Consider the following 23205-nt stretch of genomic DNA (forward strand, 5'->3'; position numbering starts at 1 on the left):
TTATTATTATTATTATTAATTATTTATTTTTTAAAAAGATTTTTTAAATTCGTTTGACAGACAGAGATCACAAGTAGGCAGAGAGGCAGGCAGAGAGAGAGAGAGAGAGAGAGAGGTGGAAACAGGCTCCCCACCTAGCAGAGAGCCTGATGCGGGGCTTTATCCCAGGACCCTGAGATCATGACCTGAGCCGAAGGCAGAGGCTTAACCTGCTGAGCAGCTAAGGTGCCCCTCTTTTTCGTTTCTTAATTAAAAAACACCACCAACCGGATGCCTGGGCGGCTCAGTGGGTTAAGCCTCTGCCTTCAGCTCAGGTCATGATCTCAGGGTCCTGGGATCGAGTCCTGCATCTTGCTCTCTGCTCAGCAGGGAGCCTGCTTCCCCGCCTTCTCTCTCTCTGCCTGCTTCTCTGCCTACTTGTGATCTCTCTCTGTCAAATGAATAAATAAAAATCTTAAAAAAAAAACACACCACCAACAATCTATCTAAAAGGATTCATGTCTTATGATGTTAACAGATTGTTCATCCATCCATCCCACCATTTGATATTTGATATTTTTTTATTCTCTCTTTTGTGCCTGATCTCATTTTAGCACCAGGCATGTGAAAAACCTTGCTCCTTTCACTTCCTCTTTCACTCTCACCTGATGTATTAGGATAGGGTTCAAACAGGAATGCAAACCCACTAGAGTTATGTAGCAAGGGAGTTTTATAGGAATAAGAACATCATAGAAGAAGATAGAGAAGCATGGATCTGGCAGGAGAAGTTGGAGGATCAGAGAGAAGTCACTAATGTACCCTTCTGCGGCCCTGGTCCGGGCGGACAACGAGCACTTCCCTGGGAATCTGGGGACCCTGGCACCTTCAGCGTGCTCATGAAAGAGAGCCGGTGCTGGCTACGGAGGAACCTTCCTGCCTGTGGCGGTGGACATGGAGTTGCCCGCAGTGCCTGCTCTCAGCAGGAGAGCTGGTGGCTCAGTAGGAGCCAGTGAGGGTGAGCGGGGCCATCCCGGCAACCCACCTCCGGCTCCCGGAGCATCCTGGCCACTGCTTCCTTCCCGTCTTCCAGTCTGGTGTGAGCCTGTCTCCTCGTGAAGACTGAGGACCCAGGAAGGGGATCCGTGTCAATACAGTTAGTTCTCCTTAGCTGAGTTGACACAGTCTAAAAGCACAACCTATCTACAGTTCATTTTTCAGACTATAATGAGTTATTTTTCTAGAGAACAAATTGGATGTCATGTGCCTTCAGAAAAACCCTTTAATTTTAATAGCCTCTTAGATAGATTTCAAAGTGCTTATCACTTAGAAGTCACCCCAAGGGGCACCTGGTGTTTCAGTCAGTAGAGCATGCAACTCTTGCTCTCAGGTCACCTATCGTTGGGCATAAAGGCTTACTTAAAAAAAAAAAATAGCCACCACAAGATCTGGCTTCCATAATAGAATATATAGAGAGAGTTGTGAACTCACTGTGTTGTACACCTGAAACTGATATAATATTGTGTGTCACCCAAACTCTAGTTGAATACAGGACCTGGCTCCCAGTTACCTGTGCAGTTCTCCCTTCCCTTTTGTACTCTGCTCTCCTGAACTGTGGGGTTTACGGCAGTGTGGCATGCTGTCTGACTCTCCTGGGGGCATTACGTCTGTTCTTCTTCTCAACCCACTGCTTGAAATACACTTTCAGACTCTCTCATCCTTCTGCCTGGCTGATGTCACTTTATACACAGGCATTTCTTGATGCCCCCCTCCCTGGATTAAGTGCTTCTCCTGTGTATTCCCATAGAACCCTTAACTTGTGAGCCTGTTGTAGCACTTCTACTGAATTGTAATTGTCCTACTACAAGTTCCAAAAGGTAGGACCTCTTGACTTTCAGGTGCTCTCACTTTAAAGAGGAAATCTGACATGTGCATTGAAAATCGTTACTGCTCCTGGGGGGCCTGACTGGCTTCGTCAGAAGGACACTCGACTCTTGATCTCAGGGTCATGAACTTGAGACCCAGACTGGGTGCAGAAATTACTTCCGTAAATAAAACTTAAAAAAAGATTATTTCTGCTACTGTAATAGAGGGGAAAAAAATGCCATGAGGAGGATTTGATCTGATTTGGGGTATAGGTGACCCTTGAATTCCCTTAAGGGTGGGCAAGAGGGAGCCTGCTAGAGAAAGGGACGGGAGGAGGACAGGGAGAGGGGTAAAGACACTCCAGGGCCATTTTACAGCTGGGCTGAACTGGAGAAGAGGGCTACCGTATTCAAGACAAACATCTGAGGGAGAATTGGTAGGACTTCATGTCTGGATGCCAGGCGGATGGGTGGACAGAGAGAACTTGGGCTGTGCAGCTTGGGAGCCTAGCTATTTGGGATCATTGCTGATTCAGCAGCAGGATTTAGGCAGGAGGAGAAAGTGGGGCATAATGAATTGGTTTTAGGGCCGTTAGGATGGAAAATGCTGAGAAATGGCCTTCAGCGAATGTGTATGCAGAGCTGGGTGTAGGAGGAGGAGGAGGCTTTCAGGCTTGTGTAATGATTCAGTTACAATAAGTGGGTCCTTTAAAGAGAATGGGTGGGGGGAGATAGAGAAGACCAACGCTGGGGAAAAAGCAGAAATATAAGAAGTCTGAGGTGTAGAGCTTTATCTAAAGACACTCAGAAATACTGTTATTTAGGACAGGGCTTGTAATCCAGACTTCACCGCAGAGTAGGAGATGATGAAATTCTCTGATGGGCTTCCCGGGAACGAGGTGGGTGGGGTAGGAGGAGAGAGTGGTCGTGTTTTATCCATGGCAGCAGAAGAAGGAGGTAAGTGAGGGGTCCTAGCGTTGAGCTCTGAACTTGGAATGGTTCCCAATACTCGGTGGGCACTTGAGAAATGCTTGTTAGATTGAATGTGCTGAAAAAGGGCAGCGGTTTAATAGAAGTCCTTCTACCAAAATGTGAGGAGAACTGTTCTGGTGGAAAGAATCAGAATCTTTATCAGGCCAATAAGAGTTTAATCATGTCCAAGAGAAGAGAGAAATGCTGAAGAAGGGAGCTGGCATGTTTCTGAATTTTTTTTTCCATTGGGATAGGCTCTGCCCGATTTTCTCTCTATGCACTCGTATAAACATGTATCACTAGATTAGGTCATCAGACTAAGACCTGTGACCTAGACCATATGCTCCATCCATAGTGGGCAGCGTGATTGTTTACATGAACTTCTAAATCCATAAGATGAGAAAAACTTAAATTTATGTGGGATTTGGAGGAGCATCATAATGTTTGTTAAAATGTGTGGGAACTGAGCATACACATGGCTTTGTAAATACAGTATTACCTATCATTCATTATCAATTTATCTTGTAAATTTTTTTTTTAGATTTTTATTTTTTATTTATTTGACAGGCAGAGAGCACAAGTAGGCAGAGAGAGAGAGAGAGAGAGGTGGAAGCAGGCTCCCTGCTGAGCAGAGAGCCCAATGCGGGGCTCGATCCCAGGACCCTGGGATCATGACCTGAACCGAAGGCAGAGGCTTTAAACCCACTGAGCCACCCAGGTGCCCCTAAGTTTTTTTTTCTTTTTTAAAGATCTTGTTTGATAGGGGGAGCAGCAGGCAGAGGCAGAGGGAGAAACAGGCTTCCCACTGAGCAGGGAGTCCAATTCGGGGTTTGATCCCAGGGCCTTGGGGCCATAACCTGAGCCTAAGGCAGACGCTTAACTGACTGAAGCACCCAGGCACCCCTGTCTTATAATTCTTAATACCAAGTTTATTCCATTATCCTTTGACCTTCTCCATAATACACATAATTTCTTCCTTCCCAAAAGGCAAGGCTCAGTGGAGCACACTTATTTGCTAACAGACAGAGTTTTGCCATGTCCTTGTCTGTTCCAGAACCCTAGCAACTCGGATGCCTCTTGGTAGGTTGTGTTTACTGGTAACTTGTATTGCTTTTTTTAATCCCTTCAATTAAAAAATTTCTGCCCTCGCTACCCCCCTCCCCTGCCTTTTCAAACATTCTCTCTAACTAGCGGAAAGACAAGCTACGGGAACATATGCAGAGAATGCATAACCCTGAGAGGGAGGCCAAGAAGGCTGACCGCATCAGCCGCTCCAAGACGTTCAAGCCTCGCATCACGTCCACGGACTACGACAGCTTCACGTTCAAGTGCCGCCTGTGTATGATGGGCTTCCGGAGACGAGGCATGCTGGTCAGTGCCAAGCGGCTACCAGACCCACCCACTTCTGTTTATGGTGATGGCTTCTGTGCAGTATTCTGTGCGAAATTCTCAGTAGGTTTTGTCAGGGGCTAGGGGAAAAGCCAGAAGCAAGTGATGCCCAATTTGGAGTTCTTCCCAGTCTTCCTTTGCCCTCCTGTGGCACAGCTCATTTCTCCTGACCTCTTGGGATGAGTCTTTCTCTATCACTTCTTATTACGAGTTTCTTTTGCTTTACCCTGCTCAGTCTCTGCCCTTCTATTTCATTTCCTTCTTCTTGTGTTCCTGAACATCCTTTCTGGTGGGGTTTGTCCTTCTCCCCAGTGGCTCCCTTAATGCCTCCCCTTTCCGGATGCGAAAGAGCAGTAGTAGGAAACTGCCCTTCAAAGCAGGGTGTGTGCACCGGGTTCGTGGTATCCCCTTTCCCATCATAGAATCCACAGTGACCTTCTGAATGACTGGTAACTCTTGCTAACCATGACTGTTAAGGCTTCGTGTCAGAAGGGCCTGGAAATGCTGGATCTGGCCACATGCCTTACTGTTTTGGGGCATGGCTTCAGAGGATTCCATCTTCTAGCATTCAAGACCAGAGCATTTGGTTCGCTTCTCTTTGTAATGGGTTCTTTTTTCTCATTTGCTTTTTTCCCCTTTAGGTAAATCACTTATCAAAGAGGCACCCAGACATGAAGATAGAGGAGGTGCCGGAGCTAACCCTCCCCATCATAAAGCCCAACCGCGACTACTTTTGTCAGTATTGTGATAAGGTAAAAGGAAACTATCCACGCTGGGAGCCCTTTGTCTGCATGTATGAATATACTGGGATCTTGCAGTTCCTCTTAACAGATGGTCCCCTGGCTCTCAGTAGTTTTCCATTCAGATGAGCAAGGGCTACAAGTTCAGTCTCATTTTAAGCCAAAATTTTTTCCCTAAGCATTAGTTGACTTTGTGTTAAATGTTTTTCCTTCTCTCTGTGATTTTGTTTTAAAAGCAGAGGCTTACCAAGGGCTTAGTATATAAATTCATTTTAAATTCCTAGGCTCTAAAGTGAAATTGTTTATCATCCTACTTGTAAAATATATACAGTGGGTTTGGGATTTCTAGAAGATTGAGTAGGATGTGGACAAGTTTTTTTTTTTTCTTTTTTAATTGATTTTTTGTGGACAAGGTTTACAATGGATAGCTGTTCATATATTTTATTTTGGGCGACCTGAATACCTTTTCTCATCCTTACTTTTGTGCAGTTACAAAAAAACCAAATATACACCTATTGTTTCATTGTAATATTGTTTCCTTATACGATGGAGTTGTGTTAGCTTAAAACTGGGAAACTTTTTATTTATTTATTAATTATTTTTTTAAAGATTTTATTTATTTATTTGACAGACAGAGATCACAAGTAGGCAGAGGCAGGCAGAGAGCGAGAAGGGGAAGCAGGCTCCCCGCTGAGCAGAGAGCCAGATGTGGGGCTCGATCCCAGGACCCCGGGATCATGACCTGAGCCGAAGGCAGAGGCTTTAACCCACTGAGCCACCCAGGCGCCCCTGGGAAACTTTTTAAAGCATAGATTTACCATTGGAGGTACTAGTCACTTATAGACTTGCCATTTTGGAAGATTCTTTGGCATCTAGTAAACATTGAGAGCTTTTGTAGAAAGGCTAAGTGGGATGATCTGGGCTTTGAAACAATTCTTTTTCTTTGACTGTGTATCTACCTCTTAAACTTCAGGGTAAGGGCTATTTTTGTTATTACTATCTTAGATGTACAAATTCTAGAGCGATGCCTAGCCTATCTACCTTATGCTCTTATTTTATATATTCTTCAGGATAGCTGTTCATATATTTTATTTTGGGCAACCTGAATACCTTTTCTCATTTCTCCTAACAACGGAATTGTTAGAGAGTGTGCTTTAAAGTAAGAAGGTAGAACCGTATGCTGCTTTTGTGACAAAGCATTTGAATTTGCAGGTTTACAAAAGTGCCAGCAAGCGAAAAGCCCATATTCTGAAGAACCATCCAGGGGCTGAGCTCCCACCGAGCATTCGCAAACTCCGTCCAGCTGGCCCGGGAGAGCCGGACCCCATGCTGAGCACCCACACCCAGCTCACAGGCACAATAGCCACCCCTCCTGTCTGCTGCCCTCACTGCTCCAAACAGTACAGCAGCAAGGTATTGGGAAGGGCTTTGAATGCATCTGAATCAAGGTCATTATTGAAGGAATCTCCTAAGAGAAGGCGGCAGTTGGCTTCTGCTGGATTGATGGGGGCTGTCAGAGGTGTTTTCCTAGTTCAGATGGCTAAGGAGCTACTTCCTGAGAATAGGAACTGTAAATCCAGTATGGGAAGAGGATATGTGGAATTTCCCCAGAGTTAGTATATCTCATACATAACCTGAGCATTCAGTTGGTTTCCTTTACCCTCGGTCTGCTGAAGATTTTGTGTTAGAATAGTTATGCTTCTGCTTTATGAGCTCAGGTTTACTTCTGTAGGAACTTCTATAGGTTTACTTCTAGGAACTTCCTACTTCTGTAGGAACTACGTAGGAACTTACATGATAGATCTTGAAAAGGGGGTCATTCTTGGTTATGGGGGGTGGTTATGTGATTGGTTGCTGGAGTTACTGGGGGGATGAGAGGTTACCATGAATGAGGTGTGCTGCCCTTGCCTGGTGGTGTGGGGTCCCATGGGTGTTCAGTTTCTTCTCTACCTCTTCTTTTTCTCTTGTAAACCCTGTGCTGCTTTGGGAGGAGTACCATACCTTCTTTCTTTCAAATCCAGAAAGACTTTAGGACTCTTGCAGGGTTTGAGTTTGAGAAAAATGGCAAATAACTAACTCTAGTAATGATTCTTGGTTGTGCCATACTCTTCCAGACCAAGATGGTACAGCACATTCGAAAGAAGCATCCAGAGTATGCCCAGCTCCCTAACACCTTACATCCACCACTGACAACAGCTGTGATCAGTGCTACCCCAGCTGTGTTAACCACAGACAGTGCTACCGGGGAGACCGTGGTGGTAAGTGTGTGGCTGGTAAGGGCACCTCATCCCCTTTGGCGCCTATCATGGCTTCCAGTGCCAAAGCCATGTCTAACTTGCTCTGTAATTGGCTGCAAAGGTAGCCCATTATCCTTCAGTTTTCTACCCAGGCATTATGCTTATGGTTGGTCTCCTGGTTGATGCTTTCCAAAGCTTTCTGTAGAAGGGGCAGCAAGAAATGTTCAGTGCTGCTCCTGTGCTGGGAGACTGTCAGAACCTCTCTGGTAGCTCCACTGGGGCTGACACAGACAGGCAGATGCAGACGCATGGGTAATCTTCCAGTATCTTCTCATCTTCGGATTTCTCATGCCTGAGCTCAGGGCTAATTTGTGCAAGCAGTAGTGTCACCAGCTAATGTGGTTTTTGTGACTTTTCTAGACAACAGACCTCCTAACCCAAGCCATGACAGAACTGTCCCAGACCTTAACCACAGATTACAGAACGTCACAGGGGGACTACCAGAGAATTCAGTACATTCCCGTGTCTCAGTCGACATCCGGTCTTCAGCAGCCTCAGCACATACAGCTTCAAGTGGTTCAAGTGGCTCCGGTATACATGTTTCTCTTCACCTTCACCAATGTCATATGGCCACTAGCCAATATGGCGGGGCTGGGATGGGGGGTGGTGGTCAACAAAAGCACCCAATTCTCAGACCTAGAGCTGGATTCCACGTCACTTGCTTTGCATGTAAGGTCTGAGTCTAAGGCTTTTTTTGTAAAGCTCTCCTGCCCTCCGGGCTGTACAGGGCTGTGGAATTAGCGGTGTAAGAGATTTCCCTCAAGAGCAGTCTAGCCGTTTCGGGCTGCCATATATACTGTCCTCCTGTGCTACCTGGGACAGTCCCCCATGATCTTTCAGAGCCTCTTTTGAGTCCTTGAGCTCCAAAGTTGACTACTTGGTGGAGAACTAGTTTGGTAGGTGCCGACTTGGGCATCTAAAGGGAGGTTGTAAAGAACGATCTTGAGGGGCACCTGGGTGGCTCAGTGGGTTAAGCCGCTGCCTTCGGCTCAGGTCATGATCTCAGGGTCCTGGGATTGAGTCCCGCGTCGTGTTCTCTGCTCACCGGGGAGCCTGCTTCCTCCTCTCTCTCTCTCTCTGCCTGCCTCTCTGCCTGCTTGTGATCTCTCTCTGTCAAATAAATAAACAAAATCTTTAAAAAAAAAAAAAAAAAGAACGATCTTGAGTTTTGAGAATCAGCACGTTATTGGTACAGAGGTATAATTCCGTTCCTTCTACCAGATAATTGGTAGCTCATTCTCACTGATGAGGGAGCTAAAAGAAGAAATCCTCCCAGAACTATTGTTTCATTTAATTACGCTGAGGAAGTGTATTCAAGGCACAAATGATCAAACCTGTTGCTTTGAACTAATTTGATCTGAAAATTCTAGTTCAAATACCAGAGCAGGAAAGGAGGAGTTGCTACTGTCATTGACTGTGCTTTCTCTTGTTTTTCTTATGGGATGTTTCTTAACTTCAGGCTTTGAAGGAACCTATGAATCTCTGGGATTGCCTGTGAAGTGTGATGTATATGTACATTATTCTGGAAAAAGCCAGATTTTCAGAGATGTCTGGGGTGCCTAAAATGGGTTGGAGACCACTCTTCTAGTGGGTCAGTAGCTGAAAGCAAATTCTCTTGTCAAGGGTAAGGCATTAAATTAAATGAAACTTAAGGGAAAAGGACTTTTGATTCCTGAGAGCTTCTCATTCATCTTATGATGAGCTATATTTCCCTTTCTGCCCTTTTCTTTCAGAATTAAATAGCATTAGCGACTTATGTTTTTTAAGTGTAACTTTTAAAAACAATTGTCTTTGCTAATGCTTACCAACATGGCTTAGGTGTGGGCTCTCTGGGAGCGAAGCCCCAGATGTGAAGTTCCATCCACTCTCCTGCTGGGGCATTGGTGCAGCTGAGGGTTTTCTCTGGAAGGATTCCCCTTCCCCTTAATCAGAATGCGTTTTGTCTTCCCATCCCTCAGGCCACTTCCCCACACCAGTCTCAGCAGTCCACTGTGGATGTTGGCCAACTCCACGACCCTCAGACCTACACCCAGCATGCCATCCAGGTGCAACACATCCAAGTTACAGAGCCCACTTCCTCCACCCCCTCGGCATCCCAGGTACGTTCTCCAGCTGTTTGTCGAGGGAGTATGGTCCAGGCGACCCGGGAACGTTCATGTGAGTGAAGAGGCATCATCTTCAGACCTAGGTACCTGGGCTATTGAAATGATTTTTGGGCCTTCATTATAGGTCCTGCCTTTGCCTCTGGGTTTTATATTGGCATTATGGGCATACTTGCATTAAGTGATGAGCTTCCCCTGAGCAGAAGGAGCCCTGAGATCTCATATTCTAGGGATAGCCTTGGCCTTTGCTTACTGTTTTAAATGGCTCTCTGATAGCATGCAGTTGCTAAGTTGTTCTAGAATTTTGGAACCATGACTTTGTGGTGTATTATTGTGTTTGTATGATAGAGACAGCATAGCTACATCCATTCAAAAAATATTTCTTACAATCTTACCCTTTGCATGAAACGTTTCTAGGTTTTGCCCTCCAAGCTTGGAGTCTAGTAGGGTTATGACATATATACAGAAGCAAACAGGATATGAAGTGAAGGTATTTGAACTGGAAAGGACACTTGCAGGCCCGCTTCTGATATTCACAGGTTCCAGAACAAGAGTACAAACGAAAGCCTGCATGCCGTGTGTCGAGGCAGTTTAAAGCTTCAAATCAAGCTAACAAACTGTTAAATAAAATATGTTCTTTGCAACTACATGGATGGAGCTAGAGACTATTATGCTAAGTGAAATAAGTCTGTCAGAGAAAGACAGATTCCATATGATTTCACTCATATCTGTAATTTAAGAATCAAAACACATGAGCAAAGGGAAAAAAAAGAGAGGGGGCAAACCTAGAAACAAACTCTCTTTTTTAAAGATTTTATTTATTTATTTGAGAGAGAGTGAGAGCAAGCATGAGCAGGGTAAGGGGCAGAAGGAGAGGGAGAAGCAGACTCCCCACTGAGGAGGGAGCCTAACAGGGGGCTCGATCTCACCACCCTGAGATCACAACCTGAACTGAAATCAAGAGTCAGACGCTTAACTGACTGAGCCACCCAGGCGCCCCAACTAACTAGAATTTAAATAAAAACTTTAAAAAAAAAATGTATGTTCTGCCTTCCTACACATATATTTGTATAATAACAAAATTGAAAAATATATGCTAAGTAACAATTGATACTAAGTAACATGGTTAGTGCCGATTGGAAATTACTTGCCTTCCTGCCAAACGTATGGGTGGTGCTGGCAGCTGCCAGGCTGGGGCGGGAAGAAGAGATAGAAGGATTTCTCCCTCCCTTGCTGGCTCTGTGCCCTTCAAGCTGCTGTGGAAATCCACAGGATAAACATGTACTTTCTCTGCATTCCTGTTTACTGGGGAACATTGGGGATGGGAGGCTCTGCTGCTTGCCATCTGTGGCCGCTCTCTTCCTTCTAGTGTGAGGTTCAGAGGCTGTGAGGTTTCTGTCACTTTTTCTCGTCCCAGACAGTCACCTCTGTCAACAAGGGGCCCATCTTTTCCACCACCACAGGTATCACACTTTTAAGTTTCTCAAAGGAACCCTATGCTGGAGGGACTCCTTCTCAGAAGGTGGTGGCTCAGGGACAACCTTCCCCAAGACTGCTCTCCATTTTTTCTCACCCAGCCTCCATCCTGCACCTCACAGGGCCTTCTGTGTACCCATGTGGACACCCCAAGCCACGTGTCCCAGCTACTTCCTCATCCCTGCAAAGGTGATCCCACAACTATTCCCTTGGTCCTCTGTGGCCAAATACCCTTAGAGGAGCCCACATCCAAGAGATAGGACCCCTGCAAGATGACAGGCCCAGGCAAGAGACTTGTGCAGGCCCTGGAAGTGGGTGCAAGGCCATTTCTACAGGGAATGGGGGACTCTGGTTCCCAAGTGTCATGTAGAAGGGGACACATATTCCAGGGCCATGGTCTAAGGATGGGTCTTGCCTGGGTCTGAGGATGATGTGGCTATATAGTAAGTTCTGGACTTTCAGAAGAGGGAAAGATTACATTTAGCAGGGAACCAAGGAGGTTTCTGTGGAAGTGGTATCTGAGTTAGGTCTTGAAGGAGGGGTATGATATTGATATGGTGGTTGGGCAAGGCATTAGGATCTGAATACACTCTCATTATGAGTAAAGGCTCAGAGGTGGGAAACTGGGACATTTATGGAAAACTGTTTAGTTTACTAACAGGAAATGATGTTTGGGAGAGAAGTTAGGAAGGTAGTTTGGAGCTGGAATCTGGAGGGCTTGCAGGGCAAACTGTGGAGCTTGGGCTCTGTCCTGTGGACAGGAATAAGCCTCTTTCTGGATGTCTGCCTCCACACCTGTGTTTATCTCCACTAAGTGAGTGGGATTTCCCAGTGTACTCAGTGGAAATGATGATTTCTGGGTTCTGCTTCAGTTTGTGTTATAGATTCGCTCTGTGACATAGGCAAGCTCTTTAGCTCCTCAATTTTTAAGAAATCTTAATGTAATTAAGATAATTAGACTTTCATTCATTTATCTTTCTAATGCACTTAGTAAAATTAATTTTTGGATATTCTTATATATAATCCTTGGAAAATGAGTTGGGTTTTGATAGTTATGATTCCTTTTCATTAATCTTCTTCTTATTTAAAATACTATTATTTTAGCAACCGCACTTTCAGTGTTATCATTTATGCAGCCAGATTTACTTCCTTCAGTTACTTGTGAATCTTAACTATACTGGAAGTGATTAGTTTTCTACTTGTGCCTTGTCTTTCTCTCTAGGTAGCTGGGCAGCCCTTGAGCCCTGCCTCCCAGCAGTCCCAGCAAGGGCTCAGCCCCTCCCCTATCCAAGGCGGGGCCTCCACACCAGGCCAGGCTCTCCAGCAGCAGCAGCAGGGTTCCTCTGTACAACATACCTACCTGCCCAACACTTGGAATTCCTTCCGTGGCTACTGTAAGTCAGAACCAGGGATGGGGGTCTAGCTCATGGGTGGGAAATCTACAGTCAAGGGTCATAATTTTATCAGCTTTAGAATAAATTTTCTGGGCTAAAGTATCATTGGCCATTTTCTACATTCTGTGGTGCATATCCTTGAAGGAGTTTCATGACCAAATTCAAGGCGGCGTTCTGATCTCAGAGAGCGATCCATTTCAGAACCATCAGGAGTACTGCCGAAGAAAGTGTAGGCAGAGGGACTCGATAGCAGAATAGATGAATCTAGGGTATATTGATGGTGGTGAATCATCTCTTCCATCAACATTCGTTGAATAGAATCTTTGTGTAAGCGGATGTGCTAGACCCTGGATATACAAAAAATTAATATTGACATTCCCGTCAGTAATACCACACAGTAGTAATGTTAGCCAGCTTTCTTTAAGCTCTCACTAGGTGCCGGAAATGGTTCAAAGCCACATATATACTACATTCAGTATTCACAACAACCTGTAAATACAGTTGTTATTTGTATTTTACAGATAGGGAAACTCAGACACAGAGTAACTGGTCAAGGAACCCCTCTAGTAACTAGAGGCTTGGAACTCCAAACCACCACACAGTGTGGCCTCTCCTTATAAGATAGTCCTTGACTCAAATAGATCATTATCCAAAAGAGAGAGAGAGAGATGAGTGGATTGCTTTCAAAACCCTGAGATTAGTGCTACAGAAGCAGCAAAAGGTTGGCGGCTGAAGGTCCTAGTAGTTAACAGTTTTGGTGGGAATGGCAGCCTTGGACATGAGCTGGAAGGCATGAGATCTTTATGATGAAGATCTAGAACAGAGGAATAGCTAGATGTCGATAGTAGGAGCAGTAGGGGCTGAGAAATCGGGAAGGCCAGTGCTGGCCTTCCTCCTACTACTGACTTCTTTCTTTGAGTCTTTCTCCATTGTCCTTGATCTTTGGCTGTGTTATGTGGATCTGGTATGGAATCAGGCTCAAACTCTATCTTCTTGATATTTTTACAATCTGTTCTCTTAAATTTTTGTCGTGACAATGCTGACTGAGTCTTGTTTCTAGTTGGGGAAAGATTCCAACTCATGGTCACTACCAGGAGAACCCTGGTAAGTAGACATTTATACTAAGTTTAATTCCTGTGAAAGAAAGGTGAAATGATTGCCATGGGAATAATAGAAACCCTGGAGAAAAGATTCTGGAATTGAAGTTGTTTATTAGGGGAAACATTTAAAAATACACAAAAATAGAATAGTATAATGAATGCCTTTGTGCCCATTATCCAACTTTATACCAACTCAGGGCCAATCTTGTCTCATCTGTACTCCCATCATTCTCTTCTAATTCCCCAACTGTATAATAATCTGTATTATTTCATCCATAAATATTTTTAAAAATATTTTATTTATTTATTTATTTATGTAGAGCACTCTTGGGGGTGGTTGGGGGAGAGGGAGAGAGAGAGAGACTCTCAACCAGATTCCTTACTGAGCATTGAGCCCGATGAAGGGCTCGATCTGACAACCCTGAGATCATGACTGGAGCCAAAACCAAGAGTCTCATGTTCAACTGACTGAGTCACCTACGTGCCCAGATAAATATTTTTTAAAGCGCAACTCCAGTACAGTTATCAAACCTAAAAATACAGGACAGTAATTCTTTAATAACCATCAAATATCCACTGTTCGTATTTCTGTGATTGTCTCCTAAATTTTTTAAAATATTTTATTTATTTATTTGACAGAGACAGAGAGAGAGCACAAGCAGGGGAGGGGTAGAGGAAGAGGGAGAAGCAGGCTCCCTGCTGAGCAGAGAGCCTGTTTCGGGGCTCGATCCCAGGACCTGGGATCATGACCTGAGCCAAAGGTAGTTACTTAACTGAGTGATCCACCCAGGCTCCCCTCTTAAATTTTTTTTTAATGGTTGGTTTTTTTCAAATTGAGTTCTAAATAAGGCTCATGCATTGCAATTGGTTATGTCTTTTGAGGGATTTTAAAAAAAAAGATTTTATTTTTTTAAGTAATCTTTACACCAAATATGGGGCTCAAACCCATGACCCCGAGATCAAGAGTCATGTGCTCCACTGACCAGACAGCCCTTGAGGGTTTGTTTTTGTTTTTTTGTGTGTATTCTGTTATTATTTTTTTTAGGAATATAGTGATATTTATCAGTGATTAATGAAAATTAATTACATCCTATTGACATTTATTTATTTATTTATTGTATACTCTCTCTTTTACTTTTTATTTTTATTTTTTTTTAAGATTTTATTTATTTATTTATTTGACAGACAGAGATCACAAGTAGGCAGAAAGGCAGGCAGAGAGAGAGGAGGAAGCAGGCTCCCTGGTGAGCAGAGAGCCCGATGCGGGGCTCGATTTCAGGACCCTGGGATCATGACCTGAGCTTCGAAGGCAGAGGCTTTAACCCACTGAGCCACCCAGGCGCCCCTGTATACTCTCTTTTAAATTGCAGTTTATGTGTTAAAGGAACTGGTCATTTGTTCTGTAGAATTTCCCATGTTGTGGTTTTTGCTGTTGTCATCCCTATATTATCATTTAAGATGCTTTCTTCTGTCCCTTTTCTTTCCTGTAGACTGGAGACTTGACCAAATTTAGGTTCTTTTTTTTTTTTCTTTTCCCTTCCAAGACACTTGTGGCTGGTGGTGTGGACTTCTGCAGGAGGCACATGACGCTTGCTGTCTGCCTTCTCCCTCTGCTCCTCTGCTTCGTTACGGATTGCAGAGCTGTCGTAGTCTGATTCTATCATTCTTCACTCATCATTTAGAAAACTTCTTCTTCTTTTCTTTTTTTTTTTTTAAAGATTTTATTTTTAAGTGATCTCTGCACTCAACATGGGGCTCAAAACTCACACCCCAAGATCAAGAGTTGTGCACTCCACCAACTGGGCCAGCCAGGTGCCCCCAGAAAACTACTATAAAGAAAAAATCTTGGGGCACTTGGGTGGCTCAGTGGGTTAAAGCCTCTGCCTTCGGCTCCGGTCATGATCCCAGGGTCCTGGGGTTGAGCCCGGCGTCAGGCTTTCCGCTCGGCAGGGAGCCTGCTTCCTCCTCTCTCTCTGCCAGCTTGTGATCTCTGTCTGTCAAATAAATTAAAAAAAAAAAAAAAAAAAAGACAGAAAATCTTTACCTTGACTAATAAGTTACTCTGAGGTACATTTTGAACAGAAGGGCAAGATAAATGCTTTAAATATCCAGTTCATCTCTTTTTATTTCCCAGTTTTCAAAATAATGAGTTCTTTCCTAGTATTATCCAAGGTGAACAATGAGGGGTATGTGTGTGTGTCTGACTATCATTGTAGTCTCATTGTCATCATAGTAAATATATTTCAGGCCGTTGCAGTCGTTACCCTTACTGATGCTCAGATTATCCTGTCATTGGCCAACGGGAGCATCTTCACATTGGCCCCTGTGTCTCTTCTACATGACCCCTTGTCTCTTACAGCAGCTTGCGTGCTGGTATGATCCCAGCTCATCTTATGACGTAGGCTCATCCTGTAATGTTTCCTATACCAGCTTTGGAATCAGACAGAAGCCAGAAGCTCTGGTTCCTTTTAGAAGGAAATACTATATAAAGACCCTATATATTATATATATAAAATATTATATAAAGACCAGCTGGATGGTAGGGTGAGCTTTGTGTTTTTTTTTTTTTTTTTAAAGATTTTATTTATTTGACAGACTGAGATCACAAGTAGGCAGAGAGGCAGGACCCTGGGATCATGACCTGAGCCGAAGGCAGAGGCTTTAACCCACTGAGCCACCCAGGCGCCCCATGAGCTTTGATTTTAATTTTCTTTAATAACACTGGTGGTGAAATAAAAATTCAAGTTAGATTACATTGTGATTAGTAGGCAAGAGTGGGTACACTGTTAGTGATTCAAATCCCAAATTAAAGGATAAAAATATTGAGCTAACAGGTAAACCATTGTAACTTATTCCAAGGTTTTAAAAAAATTATTAAATATTTGTCTTATGGATATTCAAAAGTCACGTTCAGGTGAGATGCATTGATTGTTTCTGATATTTGCTAACTCTGGGCTAATTTTTTATGATCATTCTTATCAGAGTATGGGGAAGTCATATCATATGACTAACGGCAAGCCAATCTATGGAAAATGTCTCAAAGAGGGATGTGGTCCCTTGCTAGGTATTTGTTACTACAACTTGTATTAAGATCTGAAACCACTGAAGTATGGATCTTTCCTGTTTTTCAGCATCGGAGATTCAAATGATGACACTTCCCCCGGGTCAGTTCGTGATTACAGACAGTGGTGTGGCCACTCCGGTCACCACTGGCCAAGTAAAGGCGGTTACGCCGGTAAGTGACCTGCTCCGGAGGACTTTCCTGTCCGTTATACTACACCAGTCTCCACGAACTCCCATTTCCTACTCCTCAGCTCTCCTTACCTGAGTTAGAGATACCTCCTCTGTACTCCCATAACTCCTTGTGGAGCTATGTTATAACCCTTATTATAGTGTATATTAATAACTGTTTTCCGGTCTGTCTTTTCCCAGCAGACAGTGAATTCCTTGAAAGCCGGGCTTGGCCTTTACCTCTTTATTCTCAGTGCCTTGCCCAGGAGGCTGGTATATAGCAAATGGTCAATAAATACCTATGCAATTAATGACTATAATGAACCTGCTAGATGCATACATGTACGGAGTCGTAGTTGATCACTTTTTTTACGTGCTTTGTGGGAAGTATTTATGACTATTGGTCCTCAGCTGGGTTGGGAGAGAATAGTAGAATGAATCTGTTATGGAGCTCTTTTAAGCTATTTTAAATAGCCAGCCCCCCCCCCCCCCCCCGCCCCACCGCCCTTGGGGGAAAAACATTGGCATAAATTATCTTGTTCTATTTAGATTAGGCAGGTCAGTGTTGGTGGTATCTGCTACCTCTGTTTTTATCTTCATTGGTTTGTGCTGGCCTGCCTCTAAGTAATTAGAAAACAGTATGTAAATTTAAATTAAGAAACATACTCATAAGTGGCTAAGGATATTGGGATGTTCCCAGGGGAAGACTTTTTCCCAAGATGTCTCAAAGAGCAGCAGGGTAGTCTGGTGGACCCAAAACCTGATTTTTTGCATCACCTGGGTGGCTTTGCCTCCGGTCATGATCCCATGGTCCTGGGATCAAGTCCTGCATCGGGCTCCTTGCTCAGCAGGGAGCCTGTTTCTCCCTCTGCCTACTGCTGCCCCTGTTGTGCTCGCGCTGTCTCTTTCTGACAAACAAATAAATTAAAAAAACAAAACAAAAAAACCTGATTTTTTCCCCCAAAGCATACTGAGAGCTTACCCATTTCTTAGCACACAAACTCACATTAACTAGACTTAGGAGAGATGTGTAAATCCAGAGGAACACTATTGTCCGTGAAAACAATGACTAATGTGAAATGGAAGAGTCTCATAGGCATAATCAGTGAAATTTTTACTCCCCGTGGGACCCATTGACTCTACCTTTTTGGGCCAGGAACTCATTTGAAAACCTGATTATAGCCAAGGATATTCCCCTCCTCCTGCCATAATACACACACATGCGCGCGCGCGCACACACACACACACACATTTAATGTACATTTTCCAGGCTTCATAGAATCGCTCAAGCCTACATGTGGACCACCTAGTAGTCCACGGACCCCAGGCTGAGAACCTGGCCTCCTCCTGCTTGAGAAAGACCCACATGGGAAAGTAAATCATAATCAGAGATTGGTGAGTGTGGACTCTGAGCGTGTGACCCTAGATAAATCAAATGGGTATTTGTCTCTGACGTTTTTTTCTGGACAGTGCTTGAAAAGGCCACTGCCTGGGTTTTCCTCCATGACTTCTTTTTTCTTAGCGTATATAGCAGACCGATCACCCTGCCAAGGGACACATTCTTGCTTTAAAAACGTTAACTTGGGCGCCTGGGTGGCTCAGTGGGTTAAGCCGCTGCCTTCGGCTCAGGTCATGATCTCAGGGTCCTGGGATCGAGTCCCGCATCGGGCTCTCTGCTGGGCAGGGAGCCTGCTTCCTCCTCTCTCTCTCTCTCTCTCTCTCTCTGCCTGCCTCTCTGCCTACTTGTGATCTCTCTCTCTGTCAAATAAATAAAATCTTTAAAAAACAAAAAACGTTAACTTAAGGAAATAGCTCCATGTCTGTGAAGTTTTCATGATCAGAGGAAAAATAATGGTAATGCATGGTTTCATAAAGCTAAATTGATTTAGGGTAAGGGACTTTATTCTAAGATCATGTTCTTCTTATACTTTTTTTTTTTAAAGATTTTATTTTATTTATTTATTTTTTAAGATTTATTTTTTTGACAGACAAAGATCACAAGTAGACAGAGAGGCAAGAAGGGAGAGAGGGGGAAGCAGGCTCCCCACCAAGCAGAGAGCCCGATGCAGGGCTCAATCCCAGGACCCTGGGATCGTGACCTGAGCTGAAAGCAGAGGCTTTAACCCACTGAGCCACCCAGGCATCCCTCTTCTTATACTTTTGAGTGTTAAAATTTCTCTGATTTGATAGTAGCATCTTAAAAATGACTTTTCTTGGCAAAATAAAATTTTGGAATACTTATTATTACTTTTAATTTGCTGGTCTGTGAAATTCTGAAGTCTAGGAACCACTGATCTTGATTCCCTGTCTTGGGAGCCATTCTGCCTCTTTTTCTTCTTCTTCTTCTTTTTTTTTTTTTTAAGATTTTATTTATTTATTTGAGTGAGAGAGAGCGTGAGAGGGGAGAGGGTCAGAGGGAGAGGCAGACTCCCTGCTGAGCAGGGAGCCCAATGGGGGACTTGATCCTGGGGTTCCAGGATCAGGACTGCAGCTAAAGACAATTGGTTAACCAACTGAGCCATGCAGGTGCCCCGCCATTCTGCCTCTTTAAGGAAACTTTAAATATCTCTTCTGTGATCTCCTTTGTATTACTCTTAAATCATAATAGACAGCAATCTTACTTTATTAATATCTGAATTCTTAAGAGTGGTACAATAGCCCACGTTTCCTTAGCCACATAGGTCATGATTGTGATGCAAATTTCTGTACCTGGAGCTCTTCACTGTATCATTTGGTAGAACACCAAAGGCGGTCCCTTAAAATACCTTTGCAGTCTATTAACTCTGATTCATCCCCTCCAAAGTACTCACATAGGTGCCTATTTTGGTGTTACCTTATAATGTTTCCTTTCATATTCCTTCTTTTTCTCTCCACCCAGAACCTCCCCCACTCCTTCAAGACTTCAGATTTCTAAAGATCTTTTTTTATTCTAGGGTCATTATGTGTTATCAGAAAGTCAACCAGAATTGGAGGAAAAGCAAGCTTCTGCTCTCTCCGCGGGAGTCCAGGTTCAGCCAGCTACACACAGTGACTTGGACCCCCAGACCACCAGCCAGCAGCAGTCCACGCAGTATATCATTACAACCACCACCAATGGGAATGGGAGCAGTGAAGTGCATATCACTAAACCTTAACATCTACCCTTGAGCTTGAATCCAGCAGTCACATCATGTCTCTTCTCATCCATAAGTCTGGAAACTTCCAACACTTGGAACTCTTTTTTTAAGATTTATCATTCGCTCAAGAATTTGGAAACCACACACCAGGGCTCCTTTTATCAAGGTCATCTTTACCAAATTGACTCTTTAAATCCTAGGAGCTTCTGCCATGGAATGGAGATCCTTAAGGGGAAAGTGGATTTCAAGGTGGAGAAACTTCGCCTTACTCTTGAGTTGGTTTTTTAACACATTGATAGGCCTTACTTTTCCTTTGCGGAAACATTAAGTGGTGTATCACATTTGTACCAAAGGTGGAGAAAGGATGTGCCAAGTCCATGGCCACTGGACTTCTTCATTCCAAGCCATGGCCCTGAAGGAGAGGGGTATTTTATTCGGTCAGAACTGCTTCATCTTCTGAGTTTGCTTTTCAGTAATTTAACAAGGGAAGCCTATTGAATATGAAAATAAAGATGATGAAACAGAGGTTTGACAGTGATGTTCTGAAGGAAAAACCATCGTCTAGATTTTTCTTATTGCTGATTTAAAACAACCACAAAAACAACTTGCCTCTTTGGGAAAACTGTTATTGGGCTACTTTTGGTAGTGCTTTGCACAGGCGCTGGCCTTCAGCCACTGAGGCAAGAACCTCCTATTCTGGTAGGTCTTACCTTATTACTCCACCACGGTAGACTCCCCGTAGGAGAAAAGGTTTGTTTGATGTCAGCAGAATTTAAACTCCCACATTAAAGCTTTGCCTCCCACTCTCTGGTTGTGGTGTATTAAGAAGGAGGTGTTTGAGATCTCGGTACCAGGAAAAAATACTAAGATAATTACATATCGATAAAGTGAAAAGCACTGAAACCTTGTCCTGCCTTGCAGGATCCATTTACCATTCATTGGAACAGGATTAATTCCTTGTTCTTATCAGGTGTACATCCGACTCTCACATCTTTTAGTGTATTTTAGTACTTCTCATGCTGTCTTAAAATGAACATTCTTTAAGTTTGGTTGGAAAGGTGGCCCTCATTTTTTTTTTTTTTTTTAACACTTTTAACTTAGACATATTGTAACTCACCTGGACCTTTTGGAAAGATGACCAACTTCACACTTAGGGGAAAAATAAGAATGTGGGGACCATTTATATGTCAAGGTAATTATAAGGGATATGAAAGAAATCCAATCTTTATGCTTTTTATACTGTCACTTGGGAGGAGAAAAATCTGCCTCAGCGATAGCTTTTCTTATATGTGTTCCTGTTTGCTGTCTTGTTGGCTATGAATTCAATGGGGGAAAATACTTCCCTACTTTTTACTGTGCATTCCAATTGTACACGTAAAACATTGCAGAAATCGGTATGTATTTTAACAGTTTTTTGTGACATACTAACACATTTTTAGAGGAATTATCCTGTGATGGAACTTATCACTCCCGAACAGAAAGATCTAATTTCAATTTCAAATGAAGTTAGCTATTCTGTTTTATTTACATTTCTGGGTAAAAACTGGTTATATAAACTAAGAAAGTATAATAGCTTCTTTATGGTAAGACACCTTTTGGAAAAAGAAACGATTCTGTCGAAATAACTTTACTAATATGTAGATTTTGCACTTTATTTTTGAGACCTCATTTATTTAGTTATCCCTGAAAATCTGGGCACTAAGGGAGCTTGAGAAAGTTACTTGGTAAATGTGTAGAAGCTAAGGATGGACTCTATCTTTGGTAACAAAGATGTAATGTTGATGTTTTCCATAGAAAACATTGACCCTGAGTCACAAAACAGAGACTCTGGGTTCCAGAGTCCTGCAGTATAATAACTGTAAATATCCCAGTGTCCAGTCTAGAAAGACTTGCTAGGCGAAGAGTATTAGACTTTGCTAAAGGTCCAGTTTAATTTTTATACCTTAAATCTGGCCCTATTGGGTCCTTTTTAATTTGAACGAGCAAGGTACTACCCCTTCCCTCAGGAATAACTTATTGATTACAAGAGAAAACTATCACTGAACAGAATGTTCATTTTATGCCAGTTATTTCAAATTGTAAAATACACAGAAGAAAATAGTTTGGAAGGACTCTGCTTCTTTCTCATCTAAGTTTTTTCTTTTTCTCTTTTTGTACTTATGTGGAATAAACAAAGGATCTAAAACCAATTTGTATATTATCAACCAGAGATGCAGGCAGCCATCAAGCCAAACACTTCTCTAAGATCAGGTATTCTGCACGTCCATTCCAAGTTAATAGATTTTTTCAAAGGGACTTGGATTTGAAGAGGTGGTGGATTATAAGCCATCTGAAGATCAATACAGAAAAAAAAAAAAAGTATGTAGCCAATGTTTATATTGTGGCCTCTCTTAGGACATATTGGCACTCTAAACTTCAATCAGTGCAGTGTGAAAATTTTGGAGTAGGTTACATACAGATTTTACATTTTTATTGTTTGATTTATGCTCACATAAATAGACATTTCATCATGTAAAATTCCTATTATTCTGGAAAAACCTATTGCTTTGATCTTCTTGAATTGTTTTCTGATTTGGAATTATCCTTTCAAAAAACTCTCAAGATATCTAGGGCTAAAAAGCACTTCATGAGATGCTAAAGTTGACCCACAGGTTGAAAATATTGACCCTGTCCTGTTATTTAAATGTGAACATTTAATGTACATTCAGTGAGTTATAGTGTTAATAGTCTTGTGCTACAGCAGGTGTAAAAATTAATAAATATTTTTTTTTAATAAATATCTTCCTTGTTTGTATGTGTGAAGCTACAAGAACTACTGGGATTGTTAATTAAAAAAATATTTTTATTAATACTAGAGAGAGAGAGAACGTGCCTGAGTGAGCTGAGAGGGGGAAGGGGCAGCTGGCCCGGATTTGAGCCAGGAGGCCTAGTGCAGCTCTATCTCAGAGCCCTGAGATCCGACCTGACCCGTAATCGAGAGTTATCTCTTTACTAATTTTGTTCATTACAATTTATAATGTTTTGACTCTTCGGTTGACTCTGGTCTGGTCAGAGACATATGTAAGGGAACTCAAGGATGACAACTATGGAATGGTGTCCCCCTGTCCTTCTAGTTGGTGTTTTCTAATTGAAGAACCTCCCAATGGTCTAATAGGCAGGAACTAAGGGCTGGTGGGCACTGTTTTCCAACAAGGGAGGAACCTTAGTTTGACCTATCAGCTTCCCTGACATATTTCCATCCAATCCAGGGACCTGAGGACGGTCTCTGCAGGACCCTGTGGGAGAAGCTGTGGATTAAGTAGTCTGAAGCTCTTCTAAATAAGATCCAGTGAATAAGAAAGGGACCTGGATTCTTCATTTTTTTTTTCCTTCTTAGAGATTTTATTTATTTATTTAAGAGAGAGAGCAACGAGAGGAGGGAGGGTCAGAGGGAGCATCAATGAGAGGAGCAGGGAGCCCCATGCAGGACTTAATCCCAGGACTCAAGAACGCGACCTGAGCGGAAGACAGATGCTTAACCGACTGAGACACCCAGGGTGCCTAGGGC

At 43.0% G+C, this 23205-nt stretch overlaps 1 protein-coding gene across 2 annotated transcripts in view; it reads left to right on the forward strand.

Moving 5' to 3' along the window:
• The window catches only part of PRDM10 (PR/SET domain 10), a 95969-nt gene extending 73532 nt beyond the window's left edge, over positions 1-22437 (forward strand). For both annotated transcript variants that reach the window (XM_059413835.1, XM_059413843.1), the window contains 9 exons: positions 4005-4184; positions 4844-4954; positions 6155-6355; positions 7057-7200; positions 7600-7770; positions 9198-9338; positions 12040-12211; positions 16443-16546; positions 19476-22437. In XM_059413835.1, the coding sequence (XP_059269818.1) occupies positions 4005-4184; positions 4844-4954; positions 6155-6355; positions 7057-7200; positions 7600-7770; positions 9198-9338; positions 12040-12211; positions 16443-16546; positions 19476-19676 (1425 nt within the window). In that variant the 3' untranslated portion in view covers positions 19677-22437. The remainder of the gene's footprint in view (positions 1-4004; positions 4185-4843; positions 4955-6154; positions 6356-7056; positions 7201-7599; positions 7771-9197; positions 9339-12039; positions 12212-16442; positions 16547-19475) is intronic.
• The last annotated feature ends 768 nt before the right edge of the window (positions 22438-23205 follow it).

The sequence above is a fragment of the Mustela nigripes genome, chromosome 1 (assembly GCF_022355385.1).
Source record: "Mustela nigripes isolate SB6536 chromosome 1, MUSNIG.SB6536, whole genome shotgun sequence".
Classification (NCBI taxonomy): domain Eukaryota; kingdom Metazoa; phylum Chordata; class Mammalia; order Carnivora; family Mustelidae; genus Mustela; species Mustela nigripes.